Raw genomic sequence first — 23,519 nt, 5'->3', positions numbered from 1 at the left:
CTGTACTGAAGCTGTGTGGCTCCATGGAATATAGGGATCACTGTGACACTGTGAGGCCCCATCTACAGAGGGTCCCTTGTGACACCATGGGGCCTCATAGAACTGTGGAGACCATTATGATGCTTTGGGGTGTCATGGAACCAAGGGGCCATTGTGACACTGCGAGACCCTATGGAGCCAAAGGTCCATTGTGACACTGGCCTTGTGGAACCATGGAGAGACAACTAAGACACTTCACAGCCTCATGGAACCAGTGGACCATTGTGCCATTGCAGAGCTTGATGTAATCAGTGGTCCATTGTGACACTGGGCAACCAAAGGAGACCATTCTGATACTGCAGTGCTTCATGGAACCTAGGGGCCATAGTGACAATGTGGAACCAAGGATCCATTGCTGCACTGCAAGACCTCATGGAACTAAGGATCCATTGTGACACTGTGGGACCCAAGAATCCAAGGGACTTTGTGACACCACAGGGTCCCATGGAACCAAGGGGACATTGTGACACTGTGAGGGCTCATGGAATCATGAAGACCGTGTGAAACTCTGCGGCCCCATGGAACCATGGTGACAACAAGTTGGCTGAGAGTGTTGATCTGCTGGAGTGGAGGAGGGCTCTGCACAAGGACCTGGACAGGCTGGATCCGGGGACCAAACCCAACAAGGTGAGGCTGAACAAGTCCAAGTGCCAGGTCCTGCACTTAGGCCACAACAACCCCTGCAGCACTACAGGCTGGGGACAGAGTGGCTGGACAGCAGCCAGGTAGAAAGGGACCTGCAGGGACTGATGGACAGCAGGCTGGACATGAGCCAGCAGTGTGCCCAGGTGGCCAAGAAGACCAATGGCTCCTGGTCTGGATCAGGAAAGGTTGATTCTCTGATGATTGTGACACTGCAGGGCCCTGGGGAAGCAAGGAGCCATTGTGACACTGCAGGGCCTGCTGGCACTAAGAGGACCATGGTGACACTGTGTATGACATGGCACCACAGAGCCAAGGGGCCACTGTGATATTGTGGGGCTGAAGGGAAGGAAGGAGTCCATTATAACTGACTGGGTCCTGCTGGAACCACAGAGGTCACTGTGACTCTGCGGGGCCTTGTGGAACCAAGGGGCCATTGTGCCACTGCGGAACCAAGGACACCTTTGGGAGAGCCTGGGGACAATGGAATCAAGGCAACATTGCTCCATTGCAAGGACTCTGGAAACTGAGGGAACAACTGTGACATTGTGGTGCCCATGGAACCGAGGGTCCCAGATGACACTGCAGGATCTTCTGTCACCAGGGCTCCATTGTGATACTGTAGCACCAAGGAATTCCTCATGGCATTCTGAGGCCTCATGGAACCAAGAGGCCACTGTGACCCTGCAGGGCCTTGTGGAACCATGCAGAGCATTGTGACAGAGCAGGACCTGGTGTCATGATGGGACCATTGTGACATTGCAGGGCCCCATGGAACCAAGGGGCCAGTGCTCCTCCTCAGGGACTCGTGGAATGAAGGAAACATATTTGACATCATAATGGCCTTGGGACCAAGAGGCCATTGTGACACAATGGAACCAAGGAGAGCATTGCTGCACTGCCAGACCTCATGGAACCAAGGATCCAGTGTGACATTGCAGGGCCTTGGGGGAACATGGCACCATTGTGACACTGCGGGGCTCAAGGATCCAAGGGACTTTGTGACACCAGGGGGTCCCATGGAACCAAAGGGACATTGTGACACTGTGAGGCCTCATGGAATCATGGAGATGAGTGGGACACTCTGAAGCCTCATGGAACTGTGGTGACACCAAGCTGGGTGTGAGTGTGGATCTGCTGGAGGGTATGAGGGCTCTGCACAGGGCCCTGGACAGGCTGGATCCAGGGACCAAAGCCAACAAGGTGAAGTTCAACAAGTCCCAGTGCTGGGTCCTGCACTTTGGCCACAACAACCCCTGCAGCACTACAGGCTGGGGACAGAGTGGCTGGACAGCAGGCAGGCAGAAAGGGACCTGCAGGGACTGATGGACAGCAGGTTGGACATGAGGCAGCAGTGTGCCCAGGTGGCCAAGAAGACCAGTGGCTCCTGGCCTGGATCAGGAATGGTGTGGCCAGCAGGAGCAGGGCAGTGATTCTTCCCCTGTGTTCAGTACTGGTTGGGCAGCAACTCGAGTGCTGTGTCCAGCTCTGGGCCCCCCAATTTAGGAAGGACTTGGAGGGGCTGGAGCGTGTCCAGAGAAGGGCAACAAGGATGGTGAGGGGTCTGAAGCACAAGTCCTGTGAGGAGCGACTGAGGGAGCTGGGGTTGTTTATCCTGGAGGAGAGGAGGCTCAGAGGAGACAAGGAAGTGTCAGGGCACAGGTTGGACTTGATGATCTCCAAGGTCTTTTCCAACCTTGCTGATTCTGGGATTCTCTGAAACCACCCTTGCAGCAGTTGCACGATGAGCCCTGGGCCTCCTCTTCAGAAGCTCCAGCAGCCCAGGTGCCTCAGCTTCTCCTCCCAGGCCCAAAGCCCATCTTGTCAGTCCTGCAGAGCCTCTGCAGCTCCTCCTCATTGCCCAGAACAGGGAGCTCCACAGGCAGACACAGCAGCCCAGATGTGCCCCCCTGGCCTGGGGTGCCTCTGGCAAGGGAGCAGCACCAGGCACTGCAGGAGCCTGCAGACAATTCCTGCAGCACTTGGAGGATGATCCTGCTCCCCAAGGGATGTTCCCATGGTGCCAAATCAGGAACTGAAATGGAGAGCGGGGCCAGAGAGGAAATGCCTTGGGATGGGCTGTTTACAAGGGAAAAAACAGGGGTGGGCAGTAGAAAGAAATTTGTAGTGAGAAGAGTAAAAAAAGCAAAGGTGTAGCCAAGGAAATGCTCAGGGCAGTTTGGGGGTGGCTGTCAGGCAGCCCTGGCTCTGTGCAATAGCATCTGCAGTGGCACAGGAAACTCGCAGCTAATGGGAACAAAGTTTCTGGCTGACTGCAGAGGCCAGGACAAAGCTGAGTGGTTTCCCTGGTGTCCCCCAGCTCTTCCTGGCCCCAGGGGCTGATGGCATTTGTGCTCCCTCAGGTTCATGTCCCCACAGCAGCAGCATGGGGGTGCTCCTGCCTGCTCTGTGCAATGCAAACAGGAGCTCCTGAGCCAGTGCTGCCGTGGCTGTGCCTGCAAGGATGAGGCACCTCTGTGAGCTGGGGGAGAGGCCAGGGCTGCAGAGGGGGGATGTTGTTGGCAGCTCCATGAGGACGCTCTGGGACGCTGCCCTGGGCTGTCCAGCGCACTGGGGATGGATCAGCCCCTGCTCTGCTGCTCCTTCCCGTCTCCCCCAGGGCCCTTGCAGAGCCCCAGCCATGCTGTTTACCCCCAGCCTGCCCACGGCCAGCCTGGGGCTGCTCACCCTGGGGCTTTTCTGTGCTGAGCATTGGCCTGGCTGTGTTCTTGAGAGAGCCTGGGCAAGGAGCCTGGAGCCCCCAGGGCCTGGCCTGAGGCGTCAGCGCTGCCCCAGCAGTGCCCATGGCCTGTCCCTGCTGCAGCCCCGGCACTGCCACCCCCAGGACTGTGCCCGGCCCCGAGAGCACTCAGGCCCTGCAGCAACACCAGGGCCACGAGGGTAGCAGGGCAGGGCCACGGCAGCAGCACTGGCAACACCAAGTGCTGCTGCTGCTGGGCACAGCTGCTGTGCCAGCACTGATCTGCCCCAGCTCTGCACACCGACATTGCTGCTGCAGCTCCAGAGAAGGCAACAAAAGGGCATCTCTGCAGAAAACTCTGCTTGGAGATCCTTTATTTTTTCTAAAGCCACCAAGGCAACAGCCCTTCATTGACACAGTCTGTGGCCAGAGGTAAGGTGGAGAGAAACAAAATGAGAAATGACATAAGTGATGGCATTTTTTGTGGACAGTAGGAAAAACTAAAACAAATTAAAAAAAACCCCACAACCAAACCAACAAGAAGTATCAAAGACAACTTTTATTACAAGTGATTTGCAGACATTGGCCAGCAGTTTAATATTCCCGAAAGTATCCAGTCATCAGTCTCCACACTGCAGCCTTGAGCTCCTGGTTCCTCAGGATGTAGATGAGGGGGTTCAGGGCTGGAGGCACCACTGAGTACAGAACTGACAAGGACAGATCCAGGGATTGGGAGGAGATGGAGGGGGGCTTCAAATGATCAAATATGACAGTGCTGAGGAACAAGGAAAGCACGGCCAAGTGAGGGAGGCAGGTGGAAAAGGTTTTGTGCTGTCCCTGCTCAGAGGGGATCCTCAGCACAACCCTGAAGATCTGCACATAGGAGAAAACAATGAACACAAAACCTAAACAAAACCTGAACACAAAACAATGAACCAAATCCTAAACAGGAACTGAAAGCAAGAAGCCAAAGTTCCCTGTGGTTTGATTTTGAGCAGGAGAGCTTGAGGATCTGTGGAATTTCACAGAAGAACTGGCCCAGGGCATTGCCATGGCACAGGGGCAGGAAAAATGTATTGGCCGTGTGCAGCAGAGAATAGGGAAAGGCACTGGCCCAGGCAGCTGCTGCCATGTGGGCACAAGCTCTGCTGCCCAGGAGGGTCCCGTAGTGCAGGGGTCTGCAGATGGACACGTAGCGGTCCTAGCACATGATAGTCAGGAGATAAAACTCTGCTGAGATGAAGAACATAAAGAAAAAGAGCTGTGCTGCACATCCTGTGTAGGAGATGGTCCTGGTGTCCCAGAGGGAATTGTGCATGGCTTTGGGCACAGTGGTGCAGATGGAGCCCAGGTCGCTGAGGGCCAGGTTGAGCAGGAAGAAGAACATGGGCGTGTGCAGGTGGTGGCCGCAGCCTACGGCGCTGATGATGAGGCCGTTGCCCAGGAGGGCAGCCAGGGAGATGCCCAGCAAGAGGCAGAAGTGCAGGAGCTGCAGCTGCCGCGTGTCTGCCAATGCCAGCAGCAGGAAGTGGCTGATGGAGCTGCTGTTGGACATTTGCTGGGGCTACACATGGGGATCTGTTAATGGATAAAAAGACAGGTAAGAGTTAGAGGAGATACCTGTAAGCAAAATCAAAGCTATTTCCCATACACCCTCCTCTGTAACATACACAGACACCCTTTTCTGTTTAAGACTTCTGACATTTTCTTTTTAAGTTCCCTCCATATCTCTGTTGGTATTCTTAGATATTAGCAATCCTTAGCCCTCTGGTATCACAGAGTGAATTTCCTGAGGCAAGATGGTGAGTAGACACTGAGGGACATGGTCTGCCACTTCATTCTGTTTGGAGTTTCTCTGGGCTTTCACTTTTCTCAAATGGAGGATGTTCACATTTCCTAGTTTATCTTACAAACACCCAGGTAGTGCTGAGAACAGATGGATCCATCACAGCCCAGCTCCACATTTGTAGCCAAGGACTCACGTTGCTCATTTCACCAACTCAGCAGCATTTTCAATTTTAGAACACCTCTGCCTTTCCCTATCAATCTTATCACTCACAGATGCTCTAGGACAGATTTGCACGCTGCATTGAAGCTCCCAGCTTGGACTGAAATCTCAGAGAGACTTCCAAGTGTCTTTATGCTGGCATTGGATGAAGGGAGATGCAGCTCCTTGCCTGGCTGCACTGACATCATTGCCCAGAGCCGGGCACTGGGCACAGCGTCACCCTGAGCCAGCTGTGCCCCCTCCCAGAGCCCCCAGGGCCGGGCAGCTGCTCCCAGCCCTGTGCTCTGCAGAGGGAACTGGGCCTGGGGCTGCAGAGCTGCCCCACGGCTCTGCTGCAGCTCTGCCTGCACAGGAGGGGCTTCACACCTTGGAGTCCCGGCCCTGAGGGCAGAGGCTTGGCTGGGGGACAGGAGGGAGGGGGCTTGTTCAGAGGGAGGGGCTGCACTGGAGGAGATCCTGTGGACATCTCTAAACTCTCCCTGCCACAGCATTGCTGGGTTTTGTTTTCTCACATTCCCTGATCCTCTCTCTGCTTCCTGCAGATTTTCCTCCTGCAGGTGTTTCCCTGTGCCTGATCTCCCCCTGCCAGCACTCACAGACCCCAAATCTCTGTGCACTCTCCTTGGCCTGACAGAACCCTGCCTGTTTGCAGGGCACTGGCTGGGAGCAGGTTCTGTTTGCAGCTTGGAGAAAGGACAGCTCAGACTGAGCCTGATGGGTCCAGCAAAGGTGATGCTGCTGCTGTCCATGGGCAGAGTGGCTGAAAGCACATTAGGGATCTCCTGTGAACCTACTGATCACTAAAAATAACAGTCTGGATGTCTTAGGCACTTGTCAAAATTCAGAACAAATAATTAATTCATAACTAATAATAATTCAATAATTCATAACTCATAATAATATAATTAATAATCAACCTTTAATATTTATCTCCCCTCCCTGCCATTCCAAAATAGTACGAAACTGAATAAAATGTCTTAAGAAATTTCCTCATATTTATCAAAATCCTTGTCCTGGAAATATTCTATAACTGATCAGAACCCCTCAGCATGTCAGATATTCATGAGCATTTCATCCCCCCCTGCACCAGAAATACTCAGAGTTGTACTCACAGGGTCTGTAGGCATTGGGATGTTCCAGCTTTAGGAGATCACTCCAGGAGCTGCAGCTGCATTGTCCTGCAGCCAGAGGTTCCTGTGCCAAGGGCTGGCAGTGATTCTGCCCCAGGCACTTCTCAGCTCCTTCCCAGCCCTGACTGATTGAAGCTCTCTGTGCCTCTGGGCTGTGCCCGCGGTGGCTGCAGGCAGTGCCCCAGCTCTGCTGGGCTGCCACAAGAGCTGCTCATCAAGAGAAATGTGCTTTTGAAGCTCTTCTTGGTTACCAGGAGCTGCCTCTGTGCCAGGAGCCCAGCCCAGCTCAGCAGCACAGACACAGCACAAGGACTTTAATGACTCTCTGGGGCTTTGTGCTCAGGCCCTGAACATCAGTCCCTGGGAGGCAGCTGAAGAAACCTCTCCAGAACTCCAAGTCAGAATCCAACTCCAAAGTTTCTTGGACTTTTAATGGGTCCCACTGAGGGACACGACTGAGAAAGTGTCCCCAGGCCCCAGGCAGAGCAGGGAACTGGAGGCACTGATGACAGGGGAGGACAAAGAGAAGCCAAGTCTTGGTGGCCTGGGGCACAGCAGCGTCTGTGCCACCAAGGGCTGTGAGAAGACACCTTGTCCTGAGGCCCTGGGGCCTCCTGGCACAGCCCCAGCCAGGCTGGGCACTGTCAGTCCCTTGTCCTGCCCTCAGCATGCCCCCCTAGCCCACATCCCAGTGGCCTCAAGGATCTGCTGGAAGGAATCCCTGGGGAGCCTTGCTCAGGAATGGCCCTGGGGGCTCCTGAATGCTTCCAGGGACTGCAGGGTTTTCAAAGGACTTTGGGTTCTGCTTTTGCCTTGGAGTCTCTGAGAGGTTTGTGCAATCATGGCCTCCAATTATCTGCTGTAATTAGTCCCTGGAGAGGCTTTGTCAGTAACAACACTCAGTGGGGATCATTAATGCTTCAAGGTACTCAGTATTTTAAGATATTTGGTGTCTCCCTTTTGATACAAACTCTGTGAGAGGTTTGTGCAAACATGACCCTAATTATCTTCTTTAATGAGTCCCTTGAGAGCTCTGTACTGACACTCAGTGGGGTTCATTAATACTTTGAGATACTTTAGGTTTTCAAGGTATTTTGGAATTTCCTTTCCACACTGAGTCTCTGAGAGGTTTTTGTGCCATCCTGGCCTCCAATTGTCTCCTCCAAGGAGTTCGTGAGGAGCCTGTGTTTGGGATGGACTTCAGTTGGACCCATTCATGCTTTGAGACTCTGGGGTTTCCTCTGACTTGGACTCCTGGAAAGGTTTGTGCAATCTCCTCTCAGGCCCTGAGGTTCCAGGGCTCAGCTCCAAATGCACCATGGGGCTCATTGGGATCAAGCAAGTCCTGACAAACCATGGCTCTGCCTTGATTTCCTTCTGCTCTCATGCAGTTCATCACAAGTATTCTGTAGTAGTTTTGCTTCACCAATTTAAGATTTCTTGGCAAATGCATCAATTAGTGTGGTGGGTTCGGTGTTGGCTAATTACCAGTGCACTCACTAAAACCTACTTGTACTTTCCTGCTGTGAGCTAGGATTAGGAGAAACGGCAAGTTAGCTCAAAACTTTAAAAGAGTGTGAAGAAAAGTTTATTAACAGTAACTAAAAGAAAGAGTAATAAGAATCAGAACAAAACTTTCAGAACACTTCTCCTCTCCATACAACCTGACAATGTAGGAAGACAAACCCTAAAATTTTCAGCCAGTTTACTATCTCTAGAATAGTCTTTCTTCAGTTCACTTAGGGAGAAAAGTTCCTCTTGCTGATGTTATGGAGACTTGTCCAGAAGAAAACTGTTCTCTTGTGGCTTTTCATTTCCATGAATAGCAGCCACCCAGCAAAATGTGCAGTTTTGAAGTCACTCCCATTTTTTCACAGTCTTTTCCACAGTCGTGTTTATGTCAGCTTATGGGGTATTAGTTTAAAGATGAGCTGTTTGAGAGAAAATGTTCTCTTCATCCATTTATGAAATCATCTTCATCTCTGGGAACAGAGGTCTTCTCTCCCTGAGGGCACATGGTCTCACCTCTCTTGTCTTTCTCTATTCAAACTTCACATGGAATCACAGCTACTTCAACATTTGCTTACTTTAGCATGGATGCCTATCACGTCAAGGGCCCCAGGCTGGGTAATAGTAGACATTGACTCCATGATTCACATAAGGCTGATTACTAATCTTTATTCAGAAACAGATACTTTTATATCCTAATTCGCTACTGGTGGACCTAATTGCTCCTCCAATTCAAACACCATCACCAATGGCTAATTAAGGAACCACCCTTTGGTAAACAAATCTCCATAACACATTCCACACGTTCAAAACACCAGATGCAGCAAGTTAAGACAAGAATTGTTTCTCATTCTTTTTTCTAATCTTCTCACAGGCTTTCCCAAAACAATGCCTGGGAAAGGTGTGTTTCTCTCTGACCAGAGAGTTGCTGCCCCAGAAGCCTTTGCTGAACAAATTATCACCGCATACTTTTCAATGTGAAGGGAAAAAGTGAGTCTGATGTATCAACTACATCCTTCTCCATAGCTTTAGAAGAGGATTCCAGCCACAAGATCAAGGAATGTCCTCATCCCTCTGTCGTGGTTGGCCCGGAAGTGTGTTTCTGGAAGAGTCTAAGTCAGACCGATCAGTAGCCAAATTCAAAATTGGCATCTGGTGCTGGTCACTGAGGTTTGGATACGCCTCTGAGAACACACAGGGGTTAAAAGCAGGAGATTCCCAGAGAACTTCCTCTTTGGGAATCCAGCGTTGGTGAGTGGAGTCTGGACCTCTCCCCTGCCCAGCTGCGTCTGGGTGGGGGAGGGGGAGGCCATGCAGCCTGTGGGGAGGAGGCCCAGGGCCCCAAAAGGTGCAGGGGTGGAGGAGAACATGCAGGGGTTGATGAGACTTGAGATGTCTGGGCAGCCCCCCCCCCCCCCGGAGAGAGAGACAGAGACTGTGCTGGCAGCTCAGCCGGCCAGAAGCGGGGGATGCGGCGAGAGAAGGTGCCCGGCAGCCGTGGGAGTCCTTGGGCAGGCAGAAGTGAAGATTTTAACCCCTTTGTAGACTAATGGAAACCTTACAAATACTGAATCCTCCTGAATCAGAATGAGGTGAGAGAGAGATGAGAGATGAAATGGGCAAGCGTGAGGAAAGCTGGAAGAGGAGAGAAGAATCCTGGGTAGAAGAGATGATAGAGTGGCCTTGGGCTGGACTCTTTCTTATATAGCTATGGACAGACCCGTGTTTTTTCCCTGTGACCCAGAGACTGTATTTAGGGGGAGGCAACACCCGGGAGTCAAGAGTGAAGCAGTGGCGTGAACAGAGATGGCTGAGGAGGGTGTGGGAGGCCCTCTGTCTCCGTGGGGAGGGTTTGAGATCTCTGTTCATGAGGCCCCTCGGCCCCAGGGGGTGAAATTTGGGGGGGACTGGAGTCCCGAAGTTGAGAGACTGCTGTTTCTGGAAGTGGGTGGAGCATCTTGAAACGGGGAGCCCTAAAAGCAGTCCTGGCCCGTGTCCAGTGATGAGAGCACTGGACATGGTGGGGGAGAAGTCACGAGGGCTGATGTTCTCTGTGCGGGGCCATGAGTGACACGGAAGCACAGGAGGTTTCAATTGTGCTTCCAGGGGAAGCCTATAAGGCAAGGGAGGACTCCTCTCTCCCTGATGGATTTGAGAGTTGATTATTTGAGGGGTGGTGAATCTGTGGAGAAAAGGGAGGGGGAGGAGGAATGTATTTGGAAGGTTTTCATTCTTGGCTTTGTATGTGTTCCTTTCTAGATTTGTATGAATAAAGTGTTGTGTTTTTCCCTCCATCCCCGAATAGGAGCCTGCTTTGTTCTGTTCCTGGGCCACATCTCACAGCAACCATTTTAGAAATATACCCTTCATGGGGGCCCTGGCATTGTGCCAGGGTCAAACCATGACACTCATCAATACATTAATTAAGAAATTTCAAAATTATAAAAATCTTACATTAAGAAATCAAAAGCACTACAATGTCATAATAAATCTTTTGCCAAAGTTTCTCTGATTTTCTAAAGTTCCCAGTAAAGGCTGATTGTTTTTGAGCTGAGAATCTATGGTTGGTATTCCTCCAGTGCGTCCAACTCAGAGGACACAAATAATTGTAATTCCTTTTAAATGTCTCCTTGAGACAGTTTTTTAGCGGATGGGAGTCAGGGCTTGTCTGTCCTGCTTGGCACAGCCCAGGCAGGGCTTTCCCAGCCACATTCCACACTCCATTGCCCAGCTGGAGCCGCTGGTGCCTCTGAGTTCTGCTGGCCCAGCCCCAGGGACGCTCTCCTTGTCTGCCCATTCCCCCACGCTCTCTGGGCAGGGATGGCCTCAGTGGGGGCTGCTGACATCCTCAGCAACTTGGAGCCTGCTGCTGGATTTCACTGCTCCAGAGGCTTGTTCAGCCTGCAGCTCTTCAGTGCAGGAATTCAGTGCCCCAGGGCTCATTGACATTGAAAACACCTTAACAAGCCAAGCCTCTGGGAATAATTCTATTTAAGTTTTCAAATCATTTGTGGTTAATTACACAGATTTCAGTACTGTATTCAAGCTAAATATATTCTATTTAAAAATAGAGTGAGAAAACATTTTTTAGGTCCTGTTTAGGTTTTTTTTTCCCTCCTAATAAACTGATATGTGCAATCTCCAATTGGCACTGAATCCAAGTACCTCCTCATGCAGTTTGAATAGATAGGAAAATCAAGACCCTCCATGGCTGACAATCAATCAGACTCTGTCCCTACGCCCACCCCACCATTTCCCCCATCCAAGCCCTGGCACTCAGAGCAGCCTTGTGAAAATCTGAGCTGCCTCCAGCCGAGGCTGCACCTGCAGCTTTCAGATCCTTGGCTCCAACTCCCACCTGCTTTCCTTGGAGAAGGAACTTCCCGAGACAGAGAGGTATGTTCACTGATTGTCAGCCAGCAAAGCCAAGGGAAGGCACAGCTCCATCAAATGCAAAAGTCATTATTTTCCCTGGCTCTGCCCTGGCCCTGATCCCCACAGCCTGTCTTGTTTCCTTCATCCCTCCTTTGCCAGGGAGCTCTGCTGTGGCTGTGGAGAGAGATCCAAGTGCAGCCCCTAGAGTGGGAGCCACAACTCATCAGGTTTGTGTGCTTTGAGGGAGCAGGAACGGGTGAGACTCAGAGGCATAGAAAGGTTTCTCTTCATGGCACACATAATAAATGTGAACATGATAAAATTTAAGAAACATCAAAACCCTTCCCTCAGCAGCTTGTGACATGCCAGCGACATCTGACATGTCCACCATCCACAACGGATTGCCATACAGGAAGGATTTTAGACAAAGACTTAGGAAGAGGTGACATAAAAATTACAAATACAACTAAGATGCTCACTAAGAAGGTGTTGAAACTCCTGAAAGATTGGACAATTCCCTGATGCTCAAAGCACTAAGGCAGTCAACAGAGACACAATGGAATGAGCAGAGACCAGCTGCAGGAGGAAATCTGGGAACAACAGGAATTACATAGATCCAGCTGCTCCAAATCAAGAGATCTCCTTAGACATGGCCATTTCAACAGGAGAGCTGGAAACACCTGAAGGAAGAAAGCCGTGAAATACTAGACTGAAAGTTGGTAGCAATGGTTGAGGGGAAGATCAGTATTTCTTCTCCTGACATCAGTAGAAGAAACCAGTAGATCCAGGAAATTCCCCTTCCTGGTGGGAAAATTTTGCCATTTCTTAAAGGAACTCAAATGACCCTGATAAAAAATATTTTCTGGTATATTATGAAACCAACAGGTATTAAAACCTTTGCCCCTTTCCAGGCAGACATCAGTTTTGTGTCCACGAAGAGGCAGTGCCACTTCTGCCTTGAGGTGCCCAGGGATTGGATCTCTCCGAGAGCACCTGAGGGAGAGCAGAGCACCTTGCAAGCTGCAGGTCCCTGAGAGCCCCGCAGGGCTCCTGTCCCATCAACATCTGCTCTGCTCCAGTCTGAAACAGGGCCCAGCATGGTGCCGGGATCATCAGAGAGCTGAGGTGTGTGCTGGAATTCCATGCTCTCCCCATCCTGCAGCAGCCCTGCATTTCCTTTCTCCAGCCTTGGTCTCCAGCACAGCCATGGAGGCTCTTTGGGCTCCTGACTGTGTCTGCAGCCCCCAGGGCAGCTGAGCTCTGCCTGTGGCACAGTCAGCCCTGGCCAGCGCAGGCCATGCTCAGCAATTGCTTGTGTGTGCCTGGCCTTGCTGTCAGCCCCGGCAGCAGCTGCGTGGCCCCTTGGTGGCCCTGTGCTGGCCCAGCCATGGTGGCCCAGCCCCTGTGCAGGCCCAGCCCAGGCCAGGAGCATTGAGGCTGGGAACGGCCCCTGTGCTGTGCTGCCCACAGCAACCTTGGGGCTCTGTGCCCCATGGCCTCCCTGCTGGGCAGCCTCTGCCAGCTCCTGCACAGCCCCTGGCACCTGTGGGCCTGCACAGACAGCCCTGCCTCGGGCTCTGCCGGCCTCTGGGCCAGCAGAGAGGCCGGCCAGGGCTGGCCATGGCCGGGAACAGGCCCTGAGCCCCGCAGGAGGATGGAGCTGGGCCACAGCCAAACTCAGCCCAGGGCAAAGCTGGGCTCAGCAGCCAGGGCTGCCAAGGGCGGGGGACAGAGGCTGGCGGTGACAAATGTCCTGGGCCCCCTCCCTGCTCTGTCCATGCCCCCAAGGGCACAGAGCAGCCTCCTCTCTGGGGCACTTGCCTGTTTGCAATGCCTTGCACAGGCGCTGGCCCTGCCCCACAAGGCCTGGCCTGAGTCCTGCCCCTGCACGCTCAGCCAGGCTGAGATGGACACTGATGGTTTCTGGGGCAGGCTCTCTGAGCCCAGCCCAGCTCCCTGCAAGCTCTGCCAGCTGCCCTGAGCTCTGGGCAGCACCAAGGGCCTCTCCCCAGCCCAGCCCAGCCGGCTCTGGCCCCACAGCTCTGCTCAGGCCAGGCTGCTCTGGCCACTGGCCCCATGGCCTCAGCCCCTGCCAAGGGCACAGCAGCAGCTGCAGCTCACACAGGACTCAGCCCCAGCCATGGCGGAAGGTGCTGGGCCAAGGCCAAAGGAGGCTCCCTGGCTGCCCTGCTCCCCTCTGGCTCAGGTGCTGAGAGCTCTGCAGCCCCTGCTGCCATCCCATGTGCCCAGGGCAGCACAAAAGCCCCGGCCTTGGGGCCCTCAAGAGCTGCTCCTGCTCCAGGCCCAGGGCCCATCCCAAAACTGGGGCAGCCACAAAGCTGTGCCCATTGCTGTTCATTGATGCTCTGATGGGGATGGATCCTCAGCCACTTGGAGTTTGAAGATGAATTTTCCTACTCCCAAGGCCTCTTCTTTCTTGAGCTCTTCAGTTCAGGAATTCAGTGAGAAAAGCTCATAAACATTTGTTCAACATGCCCAAAGAAGAAAAGCCATTTGGAATAACAGAAGTTTTCAAGTTTTCTCTAATTAATTAGACAGATATCTGAAGTGTATTCAAAGTGTATATACTGTCTTGAAAACAATGCAGAGAGAACAGTTTGTTCTGTTTAATGTTTTTTCCTGTTTATAGATTGATATCAGCAATGTCCAGTTGATATTGACCCCCAGCACCTTCTAATGCAGACTGAATAGCTATGAAAATCAAGACCCTTCATGGCTGAGAGTCAATCAGACTGTGTCTCCTGCCCCCTCCCGACCATTTCCCTCATCCAACCCCTGGCACTCCTATGGACCAGCAATGGTGTCACCAGCAGGACCAGGAGCGCAATTCTTCCCTTGTGCTGGGCGCTGGTTGGGCAGCACCTCGGGTGCTGTGTCCAGTTCTGGGACCCCAAATTTAGCAAGAATTGGAGGGGCTGGAGTGTGTCCAGAGAAGGGCAACAAGGCTGGTGAAGGGTCTGGAGCAAAAATCCTGTGAAGAGAGGCTGAGGGAGCTGGGGTTGTTTATCCTGGAGGAGAGGCGGCCCGGGGGAGACAAGGTGGTGTCAGGGCACAGGTTGGACTTGATGATCTCCAAGGTCTTTTCCAACCTTGCTGATTCTGGGATTCTCTGAAACCACCCTTGCAGCAGTTGCACGATGAGCCCTGGGCCTCCTCTTCAGAAGCTCCAGCAGCCCAGGTGCCTCAGCTTCTCCTGCCAGCCCCAAAGCCCATCCTGTCAGTCCTCAGAGCCTCTGCAGCTCCTCCTCATTGCCCAGAACAGGGAGCCCCACAGGCAGACACAGCAGCCCAGATGTGCCCCCCTGGCCTGGGCTGCCTCTGGCAAGGGAGCAGCACCAGGCACTGCAGGAGCCTGCAGACAATTCCTGCAGCACTTGGAGGATGATCCTGCTGCCCAAGGGATGTTCCCATGGTGCCAAGTCAGGAACTGCAATGGGGAGTGGGGCCAGAGAGGAAAGGGCAAACAGGGATGGGCTTTTTGCAGGGGAGGGAACAGGGATAGGAAACAGGAAGAAATTTGTACCAAAAAAAAGGGGGGAAAAAAGCAAAGGTGAAGCCAAGGAAATGCTCAGGGCAGTTTGGGGGTGGCTGTCAGGCAGCCCTGGCTCTGAGCAACAGCATCTGCAGTGGGACAGGAATCTCCCAGCTAATGGGAACAAAGTTTCTGGCTGACTGCAGAGGCCAGGATAAAGCTGAGTGGTTTCCCTGGTGTCCCCCAGCTCTTCCTGGCCCCAGGGGCTGATGGCATTTGTGCTCCCTCAGGTTCATGTCCCCACAGCAGCAGCATGGGGGTGCTCCCCCCTGCTCTGTGCAATGCAAACAGGAGCTCCTGAGCCAGTGCTGCCGTGGCTGTGCCTGCAAGGATGCGGCACCTCTGTGAGCTGGGGGAGAGGCCAGGGCTGCAGAGGGGGGATGTTGTTGGCAGCTCCATGAGGATGCTCTGGGATGCTGCCCTGGGCTGTGCAGCACACTGGGGATGGATCAGCCCCTGCTCTGCTGCTCCTTCCCGTCTCCCCCAGGGCCCTTGCAGAGCCCCAGCCATGCTGTTTGCCCCCAGCCTGCCCACGGCCAGCCTGGGGCTGCTCACCCTGGGGCTTTTCTGTGCTGAGCATTGGCCTGGCCGTGTTCTTGAGAGAGCCTGGGCAAGGAGCCTGCAGCCCCCAGGGCCTGGCCTGAGGCGTCAGCGCTGCCCCAGCAGTGCCCATGGCCTGTCCCTGCTGCAGCCCCGGCACTGCCACCCCCAGGACTGTGCCCGGCCCCGAGAGCACTCAGGCCCTGCAGCAACACCAGGGCCACCAGGGCAGCGGGGCAGGGCCACGGCAGCAGCACTGGCAACACCAAGTGCTGCTGCTGCTGCTGGGCACAGCTGCTGTGCCAGCACTGATCTGCCCCAGCTCTGCACACAGACATTGCTGCTGCAGCTCCAGAGAAGGCAAGAATAGAGGGATCTCTGCAGAAAACTTTGCTGGGATATCCTTTAGTTCCTTTAAAACCTTTGAGACTGCAGCCCCTCATTGGCACAGTCTGTGGCCACAGGGAAGGTGGAGAGAAACAAAGTCAGAGATGGCAGAAACAATCGTCTAGCTTTAGGAAGAATATTTAAAAAGGAAAACGACAGGGAAATCAAAGAACCAAACCAAAAGAGCTAGAAAAGATGACTTTTATTACAAGTGATTTGCCGAAATTGGCAATCACTTTAATGCTTCCTAGGATGTCCAGTCATCAGTCTCCACACTGCAGCCTTGAGCTCCTGGTTCCTCAGGCTGTAGATGAGGGCATTCAGGGCTGGAGGCACCACCGAATACAGAACTGACACCAACAGATCCAGGCATGCAGAGGAAATGGAGGAGGGTTTCAGGTAGGCAAGTACTGCAGTGCTGAGAAATGCATTTCTCCTGCATTTTCCCTTTTCAGATTCTTTCAGTCATCTCCTGAGAGCTACAGTTTGTTCTGGTGCTTTTTATGAACTGATTGTACTCTTGATTTAGATGGAGACTGTGGAATTGTTTTCAGATGTAGAAGAATCTGGACTGGAGACAGAAACAAACTCCCGCTGTCAGCCCATTTTCATCTTCTAGATCATTTTCAAGATGTCCTTGGGGGTGTTGGAATGATTATCACACAGCTCTCCACTTCTGGCTGCAGGCTCTAGAGTTTCTTTCTCTGCATTCAGTCAGGCTTGCATTCCCTAAGAGTTCTTGGTAGCCTGTCATGTTTTCTTAGGGTAGAACAGTAACAATGAAAACCTTACCAATGGCACAACTGCCCAGCCCACAAGGAAAAGAAAAGAACAAGCTGTCAAATTCTTCAAATATTTCTCCTGCTTTGCTGCAAGTGTTGTGCTGCACCCACAGTGTGGAAAGCTGCAGTTGGTGGCACACCTTGTGACAGAAGCTGCACCTCGTTCTCCGGGAAAGGTTCTTGGAAAAAGCAAACAGGACTGAGGAGAAGATTCTGGAAAAACTGAAAGAGCTTTTAAGAAATTAAATGAAAATTGAAACAATTCAAGACGTTTTTCTTGATTTGTTTTTATGCTCCCCTTTTCCATCTTGCACTAGTTGTCCATCCCATTAATTCCAAACAGATCTCACTTCTAAGATCACTTCTAAGATCCATGAGTTGGCAAGTTTTAGACATTTTAAGATACCATGACCTAGACACACTTTGGCTTCCCCTGTTTTTCTTGGAAATCAATGCTGGAGAGGTAAGTGCAGTGCTTGGGTCAGGTACAAATTCTGCATTCAGGGAATGCGCTCTGAGAGTGTTTGACCCTCAGCAGGGACAATGCACAGCAGGGACTGAGGGGATTCCTGAGCCACTGTGCAGGAGTCCAGACTCGGGGTCTTGGCTGAACTCGGCAAAGTTCCCGTGTTTGGACAGGCTCAGGGGCTACCCTCGGGGAACGTGGGGCTCGGGGCGGGGGCGAGCGGGCAACGGACAAACGGACACGGGGACAAACGGCCCCAGAGCTTCAGTTGCAGCAGCGGCAGCAGCGGCAGCAGCAGCGGCAGTGGCAGCGACAAAAGAAACTTTAGATTCTCTTCTCCTCTCCCTCTCCCGCTGCCCCGTACCTCTCCCGCTCTCCCTTTCCCGCCGTCCCTCTCCTCTCCCCGCCTCCCTCTCCCCGTGCCGGGCTGGGCCATGCCCCCGGCCCGCCCCCGGCCCCGGGCGGGGCTGCCCCGTGCCCGCCCCCGGCCGTCCCGCCGCCGCCTGGCCTCAGCCCGGCTCTGGCCGTGCTGGCGCTGGCGCTGCTGGGCGGGCGTCAATGCCTGGGGCTGGGGCGGCATCGCCGGCTTTTGGCTCCGCCTGGCCCGGCCCCAGCCCCGGCCCCGGCCCCGGCCCCGGCCCCGGCCCCGGCCCCGAGCCCGAGCCCGGCCCCGGCCCCGGCCCCGGCTCCGGCTCCTCCCGGGGCCCGCGGAGGACACAGGCGGCGTTGCCTCTCCCGCCGCCTCCGCTGCGGCTTGCCCGGCCCGAGCTCCGCCGCTCGGCAGCGCAGCCGCCGGCCCCGAGCCTCCCGTGTCGCGTTCCGAAAACCGAACGCCGGGGGATGGCCGGGCCGGGGCGGGTGAGGGGCGCTCGGGGGCCGTTGCTGGCCCCGGGCCGAGCGCTGAGAGCCGCGTCCCGCCTGCAGGGAAGGCGCAGGAGGCCCTGCAGGAGCGGTACCGCCTGGGTTCCCTGCTGGGGCGCGGCGGATTCGGCAGCGTCTGCTCGGCGACGCGGCTCTCGGACGGCGCCCCGGTGAGCGGCGGGGCCGGAGGCGGGCGGAGGAGGAGGGGGCGCAGGAGGAGGAGGACGAGGATGGGGCTGGGCAGGGCGGGCATTGAGCTCAGCCCGCTGCTCCCCTTGGCTTGCAGGTCGCCATCAAAAGAGTGCCACGGAACCGCATCCGGCACTGGAGCGAGCTGGTGAGTGAGCCGGGACAGCGGGAGAAGCCGGGCCGTGCCGGGCGGGGATGAGCCGAGCCCCGGCATGGTGGAAGCCACCAGGACGTCTCGAGGGAGAGTGGGCGTGGGGCCAGCGCAGGGCGCAGAGCATCCCGGGCTGGCTGAGGGGTTGCCCAGCCCCGGCCCGGCATGGGCCCCACTGACGGCATCGTGCTCCTCCCGCAGCCCGATGGCACCAGCGCTCCCCTGGAGGTTGTGCTGCAGGACAAGGTGTCCACTGGCTTCCCAGGTGTCGTCCAGCTGCTGGAGTGGCTTGAGCTCGCCAGCGACATTGTCATGGTGCTGGAGCGGCCAGAGCAGTCTCAGGACCTCCTGCATTTCATTCGGGCACGGGGGTTCCTGCGCGAGGAGGTGGCGCGGCAGCTGTTCCGCCAGGTGCTGGAGGCCGTGCGGCACTGCACCAGCTGCGGGGTCCTGCACCGCGACATCAAACCAGCGAACATCCTGGTTGACCTGGCCACCGGGCAGGCTAAGCTGATTGACTTTGGCTGTGGCACCTACCTGCAAGACACAGCCTACACTCACTTTGCAGGTGAGCCTACACAGGGCTGTGCTCCCGCTCCTGGCATCTCATGGCCCAACATCTCTCAGCCCAAGCTGGCTGTGGCAGCGGGGATTCTCCCTTTTGCTGCCACTCAGGGGACTGAATCTGCAGCTGAGTTGCTTTAGAGCAGGGCTGGGTGGGGAGCCAGCTTCCAGCCCTGCTGGCAGCCTTTGCCCACCACTGTGCCCAGGACTGGGGCTGGGCTGGGGCAGCCAGCCTGACAAAAACAGCTGTGGGTGGGGGTAGCAGAGAGGGAGGTTGGAACCTGTGTCCCAGCCAGTTTGTGTGCAGGCAAGAGGAAGGGCTTGGACTGCTCCACTTGCCCTGTTTGTCTTGCCTTTATAATATGTTTGGGGCAATGCAGGCAGGGAGAATGAGGGCATGGTTTTTCCCCAGCACGCAGTGGGTATTTCCTTTGCATGTCATGGTCAGGCCTAGCCAGGGCTTCCACTGTCCCCTTCCCACACCAGTGGCTTCTTTTGCAATCCCAAGTTTGTACACCAGTCCCAGATGCTGGGGAGAGGGCAGTGGTCACCCTGTGTGCCACTGCTGCAGCCCCTGCCTGCCCAGGGATGCTGGGGCCAGGCTCTGGGAGCAGCAGCATCCCCCTGATGAACTCCATCTGTATTCCACAGGAACACCATCATACAGCCCCCCGGAGTGGACCCGCTTTGGCTGGTACCATGGCGAGCCAGCTACCATCTGGTCCCTGGGCATCCTGCTGCACGAGATGGTCTGTGGGAAGATGCCTTTCAGAAGGGGCTGGAACTTCAGCTGGGGCCAGCTCTCACTGCCACAACGGCTCTCTCCAGGTGGATCCTCTTCTCTGGGCATGGGTGCAATACCAGTGCTGGGAGACAGCAGCGGGCTCGGGAGCATCCCGCTCTGGCAGCTGCTGAGGAGGTGGCACATGTCCTGCTCTCCCCCAAAACCAAGAATTGATGGGAAAGTTCAGGCCCAGCTCTGAGTGCATCCAGCATGGCCTGGGCATGGGAATAGTGGGGCAAAGTAGACAGGAGCCTTCTCCAGCTGACGGGCAGTTTCTGGTTTCTCTCCCCAGAGTGCCAAAATCTGATCGGGTGGTGTTTATCCATGCACCCCTTGGCCAGACCCTCATTAGAAGAGCTGTTCTGTCATCCTTGGATGCAGGATATTCCTCTGCCCTAGAAGAAGGGAGAGAGCCACAGGCACACTTTGATCCAGGGCCCTGGTAAGTTACAGCTGCACACATGCCTTGGCAATGAGAAGCAAAGGAACCCAGCCTGTGTCACTGCACCAGGGTCATGGGATGGGAACACGCAGCCCTTGTGCTGGAGCTGAGCTGCTCTGCCCAGCCCTGGTGGCTGTCATCCAAGCAGGTTTTGCTTGTCCTGGTTCCCTGACAGCTGGGGCCCTGGGCAGAGCCCTGACAGCCTGGTCTCACCCCAGAGAAGGAGAAGGAGCTCCCAGAGAAGCTGTACCGGGTGGGGCTGCTGCTGCAGGAGACAGCGAGGATGACATCAAGGATGACAACCTCTTCCTCAACCTGGCCACCAGCAGTTGAAGGTGATGCACTATGATTGTGGCACCTTCTTCAAAGCCAAACTCCACAGGGAGTTTGCAGATGAGTCCACACATGGGGAAATGCTCCCAGCTTTGGGCATTGCCCAGCCTGGCTGGGAAGCAAAGGTTGCCCCTTTGCTGGGGCAGATGGAACTAAATCTTCAGTCAGCTGCCCAGCTGCTTTTTTGGCGGGACTGGTGGGATGGGCTGGGGTGGGTACGAAATGGGAGTGGGCTCCTGGCCCTGCCAACAGCCCCCAGCACCCACCGTGCCCCGGGCTGGGGCTGGGGCAGCCAGCCCGACACAAACCCCCGTGGTGGGAGCAGAGGTGGGACTCCAGAACCTGTGCAGGGGCTGCTTTGCTGTGCAGGCAAGGAAGGCCTTGGGCTGCTCCACTGCCCTTGTTTGCTTTGGGATCATGGTTATTTTGGGGGCCAGTGCAGAGGGAAAGAGAGAAAGTGTGGACCTCCCTCACCCATGGCTGGATTTTTCCCTAGCATGTAGGGGTTGGGCCTTCCTCAAGGCCCTGACAGAGCTAAGAGTTTTGACCTTTCTTCTTCTTTTCCCTTTTTGTCTCTAACCTCTTTTCAACAATTTGTTTGTTTTTTTCTAGAGGAAGCATTCTAGGTGGTCCAGTCTGGATTGGGAAGTGCTTGGGACCAGCTGCAGCGTGGATGGGCCGTGCCCTTGGAGCAGGCTGAGGACATCGTTTGGGACCAGCTTTTCTTCCAGCCGTGGATGGCGTGAGGTGGGTGCCCGTCTGCTTGGCAGGGTGGGATCAGAGCTTTTGGGAGATGGCAGCGAGCACAGGAGCATGCTGCTCTGGGCAGCTGCTGAGCAGGTGGATGTGCCATGGCTGGCTGCAGGCTGGGCACATGTCCTGCCCTCCTGCCCTGCTGCCAAAGACAGCACTGATGGGCAGCTCTGGGCACAGCTCTGAGCCCGGCCAGCACGGCCTGGGCACTGCGGGCAGCTGGGACAAGGGGACAGGAGCCATCAGCTGACGGGCAGTTTCTGCTTTCTCTCCTTGCAGCCGGGCTCTGCAGATGCTCTGGGCTCTGCCAGGGCTCTGCTGGAGCTCAGCACCGGGCTGGAATCAGCCAAAGAAGAAATGGTGTCACCTGCAGCACAGACTTGCTTGAGCATTTTGACAACACAGCTCAAGTTTGCAGTGTGGACACCTCCAAGGGAAAACATGACACCTCCCAAAAATTAAACTTGTTCAATACCTTCTGAAATCAAATCAATCTGGGATGACTCCAAATGACATTTTTCAGCTTGCTCAAGATGTAGCTCAGCCCTTCTCTGAACAGTTCTCTCCCCCACCTGCCTTTTACTTCTCAACTGCTCCCTTTTTTCCCCCAGTGAATTCCCAGCCCATCGCAGTCTCCTTTACTTGCTGGCCTTCCGTGTTGCCCCTGACCACAAGGAAGGCCGAGCCCCAGGCTTAGGGACTCGTGCTGTCACTGGCTGAGGAGCAGCAATGTCTCAGAGGTCCAGTGGGATTTTAGTGTCATTCAGAGCCACTCTCCAGCCCTCAGCTCTCCTCACTGCTGAGTTCCCACTCCCTTTTCTTCATCCTTGCAGCAGGATGAGCTCTGTGAATCCCCTTGAGCCTCCCCACTCTTCCCAGCCCACGCAGCCACCTCAGTGAGGCTGAAGCTGAAGCTTCTCTGTCTCCTCTGGTACTCCAGTCCAGTCCCCTGTGTGGGGAGCCCCAGTCCCAGAGCACAGCACACAGCAGTGCAGTCCAGGCTGGAGCAGCTGCCCTGCAGCCCTGGCTTGGCTGTTTGTGGCAGCTGAATGCTCCCTGTTTCCAGCTGTCCCTGCAGGATGGCCCCGGGGCAGAGCCCAGCCGGGCTCCCACTGCAGCCCCTGGAGCTTGGGGCAGACAGTGCTCCCAGAGCTGAGGTTCATGGGGAGCACCCGCAGCTGTGCCTCGCACTCAGTTTTGGAAAGATTTGTGTTCTCGTCTCCTGCAGCCTGAGGGGAAAACAACCTGTGCTGCCAGGCCAGCACTGCCCCTCTGGACAGGGACAAAGCTGAAGGGCTTTCCCATTCCAGAGGAGCTGGTACTGAGCCTTGGCAGGGCCTGGCAGGGCTGGAGCCGGGTCTGGCCTGCTGTCCGGGACTCGCTGCCCACCAACCGCCCCCACCCACCACGCTCCATCCTCCAGGGACAGAAGGGTCTGTGTGTGCCAGGGGCTCTTGGATGTCTGTGCATCCATGGACTGAAGGGTCTGTGTGTGCCAGGGGCTCTTGGATGTCTCTGTATCCATGGACAGAAGGGTCTGTGTGTGCCAGGGGCTCTTGGATGTCTCTGTATCCATGGACAGAAGGGTCTGTGTGTGCCAGGGGCTCTTGGATGTCTGTGCATCCATGGACAGAAGGCTCTGTCTGTGCCAGGGTTTCCATAATGTCTCTGTACCCATGGGTATGGGATGAACATGGACAGTGAAAGTGTCAGTCATGTTGCCTGCAGACTCCTTCCTTTGTACACAAGACAAATCCATGCACACCCCCAGGTATGGATATATTAATAGGATATGGATGGATAGGGATTTCCCACAGAGCAGTAACTTTAGCATAACTCACCATTTAACTCGTGGCCAGGGGATTTTTTCCCTACTCTGTGGGAGAAGATGTCCAAGAGCTGAAGGAGCAGCATTCAGAAGCAGATTCAGGATTTCTAGGTAGGAAGTGGAGCTCACAACCATCCACATAACTCGCCATATTCATTGGGATGGGCTGCTGCTTCTCTAGGAATTTGGCCCAATGCAAACATGAGACTTGGAAAAATCCCAGCTCTCTGTGGGTTTGTGTGAAAGGGGGAGCAGCACAAACACTTTGTGCCTGCCTGGGGCTTTGGTGGCAGAGGGTGATCTGGGCTGGTGGCAGGTGAAGTTGCATTCTATGACATTCTCAGAGTGGCACAGGACAAAGGTGCAAGTAGCCCCAATCCCACTGATTAAGTCCTTGGAGTGCTGCACATCCTCTAGGAAAAGCTGCTGTCAGACAATCTATTGGGATTTATAACTTTCATTTGCAACACTTTAAATCCAAA

General features: G+C 54.8%; 1 protein-coding gene across 1 annotated transcript; it reads left to right on the top strand.

The window, feature by feature from the left end:
* The first annotated feature begins 17,972 nt into the window (after window positions 1–17,972).
* LOC135278288 (serine/threonine-protein kinase pim-1-like) lies at window positions 17,973–21,197 on the top strand. The gene is made up of 8 exons (XM_064384845.1): window positions 17,973–17,990; window positions 18,280–18,330; window positions 18,535–18,668; window positions 18,780–18,901; window positions 19,549–19,725; window positions 19,974–20,123; window positions 20,342–20,458; window positions 21,069–21,197. The coding sequence occupies exons 1-6, from the start codon at window positions 17,973–17,975 to the stop codon at window positions 20,078–20,080; spliced, it is 609 nt and encodes a 202-aa protein (XP_064240915.1). The 3' UTR covers window positions 20,081–20,123; window positions 20,342–20,458; window positions 21,069–21,197.
* Window positions 21,198–23,519: the final 2,322 nt, after the last annotated feature.

Source organism: Passer domesticus, chromosome 11, assembly GCF_036417665.1.
Source record: "Passer domesticus isolate bPasDom1 chromosome 11, bPasDom1.hap1, whole genome shotgun sequence".
Lineage (NCBI taxonomy): Eukaryota > Metazoa > Chordata > Aves > Passeriformes > Passeridae > Passer > Passer domesticus.
Note: the sequence above shows the minus strand (reverse complement) of the source record. Positions and strands in the feature narration are given on the sequence as shown.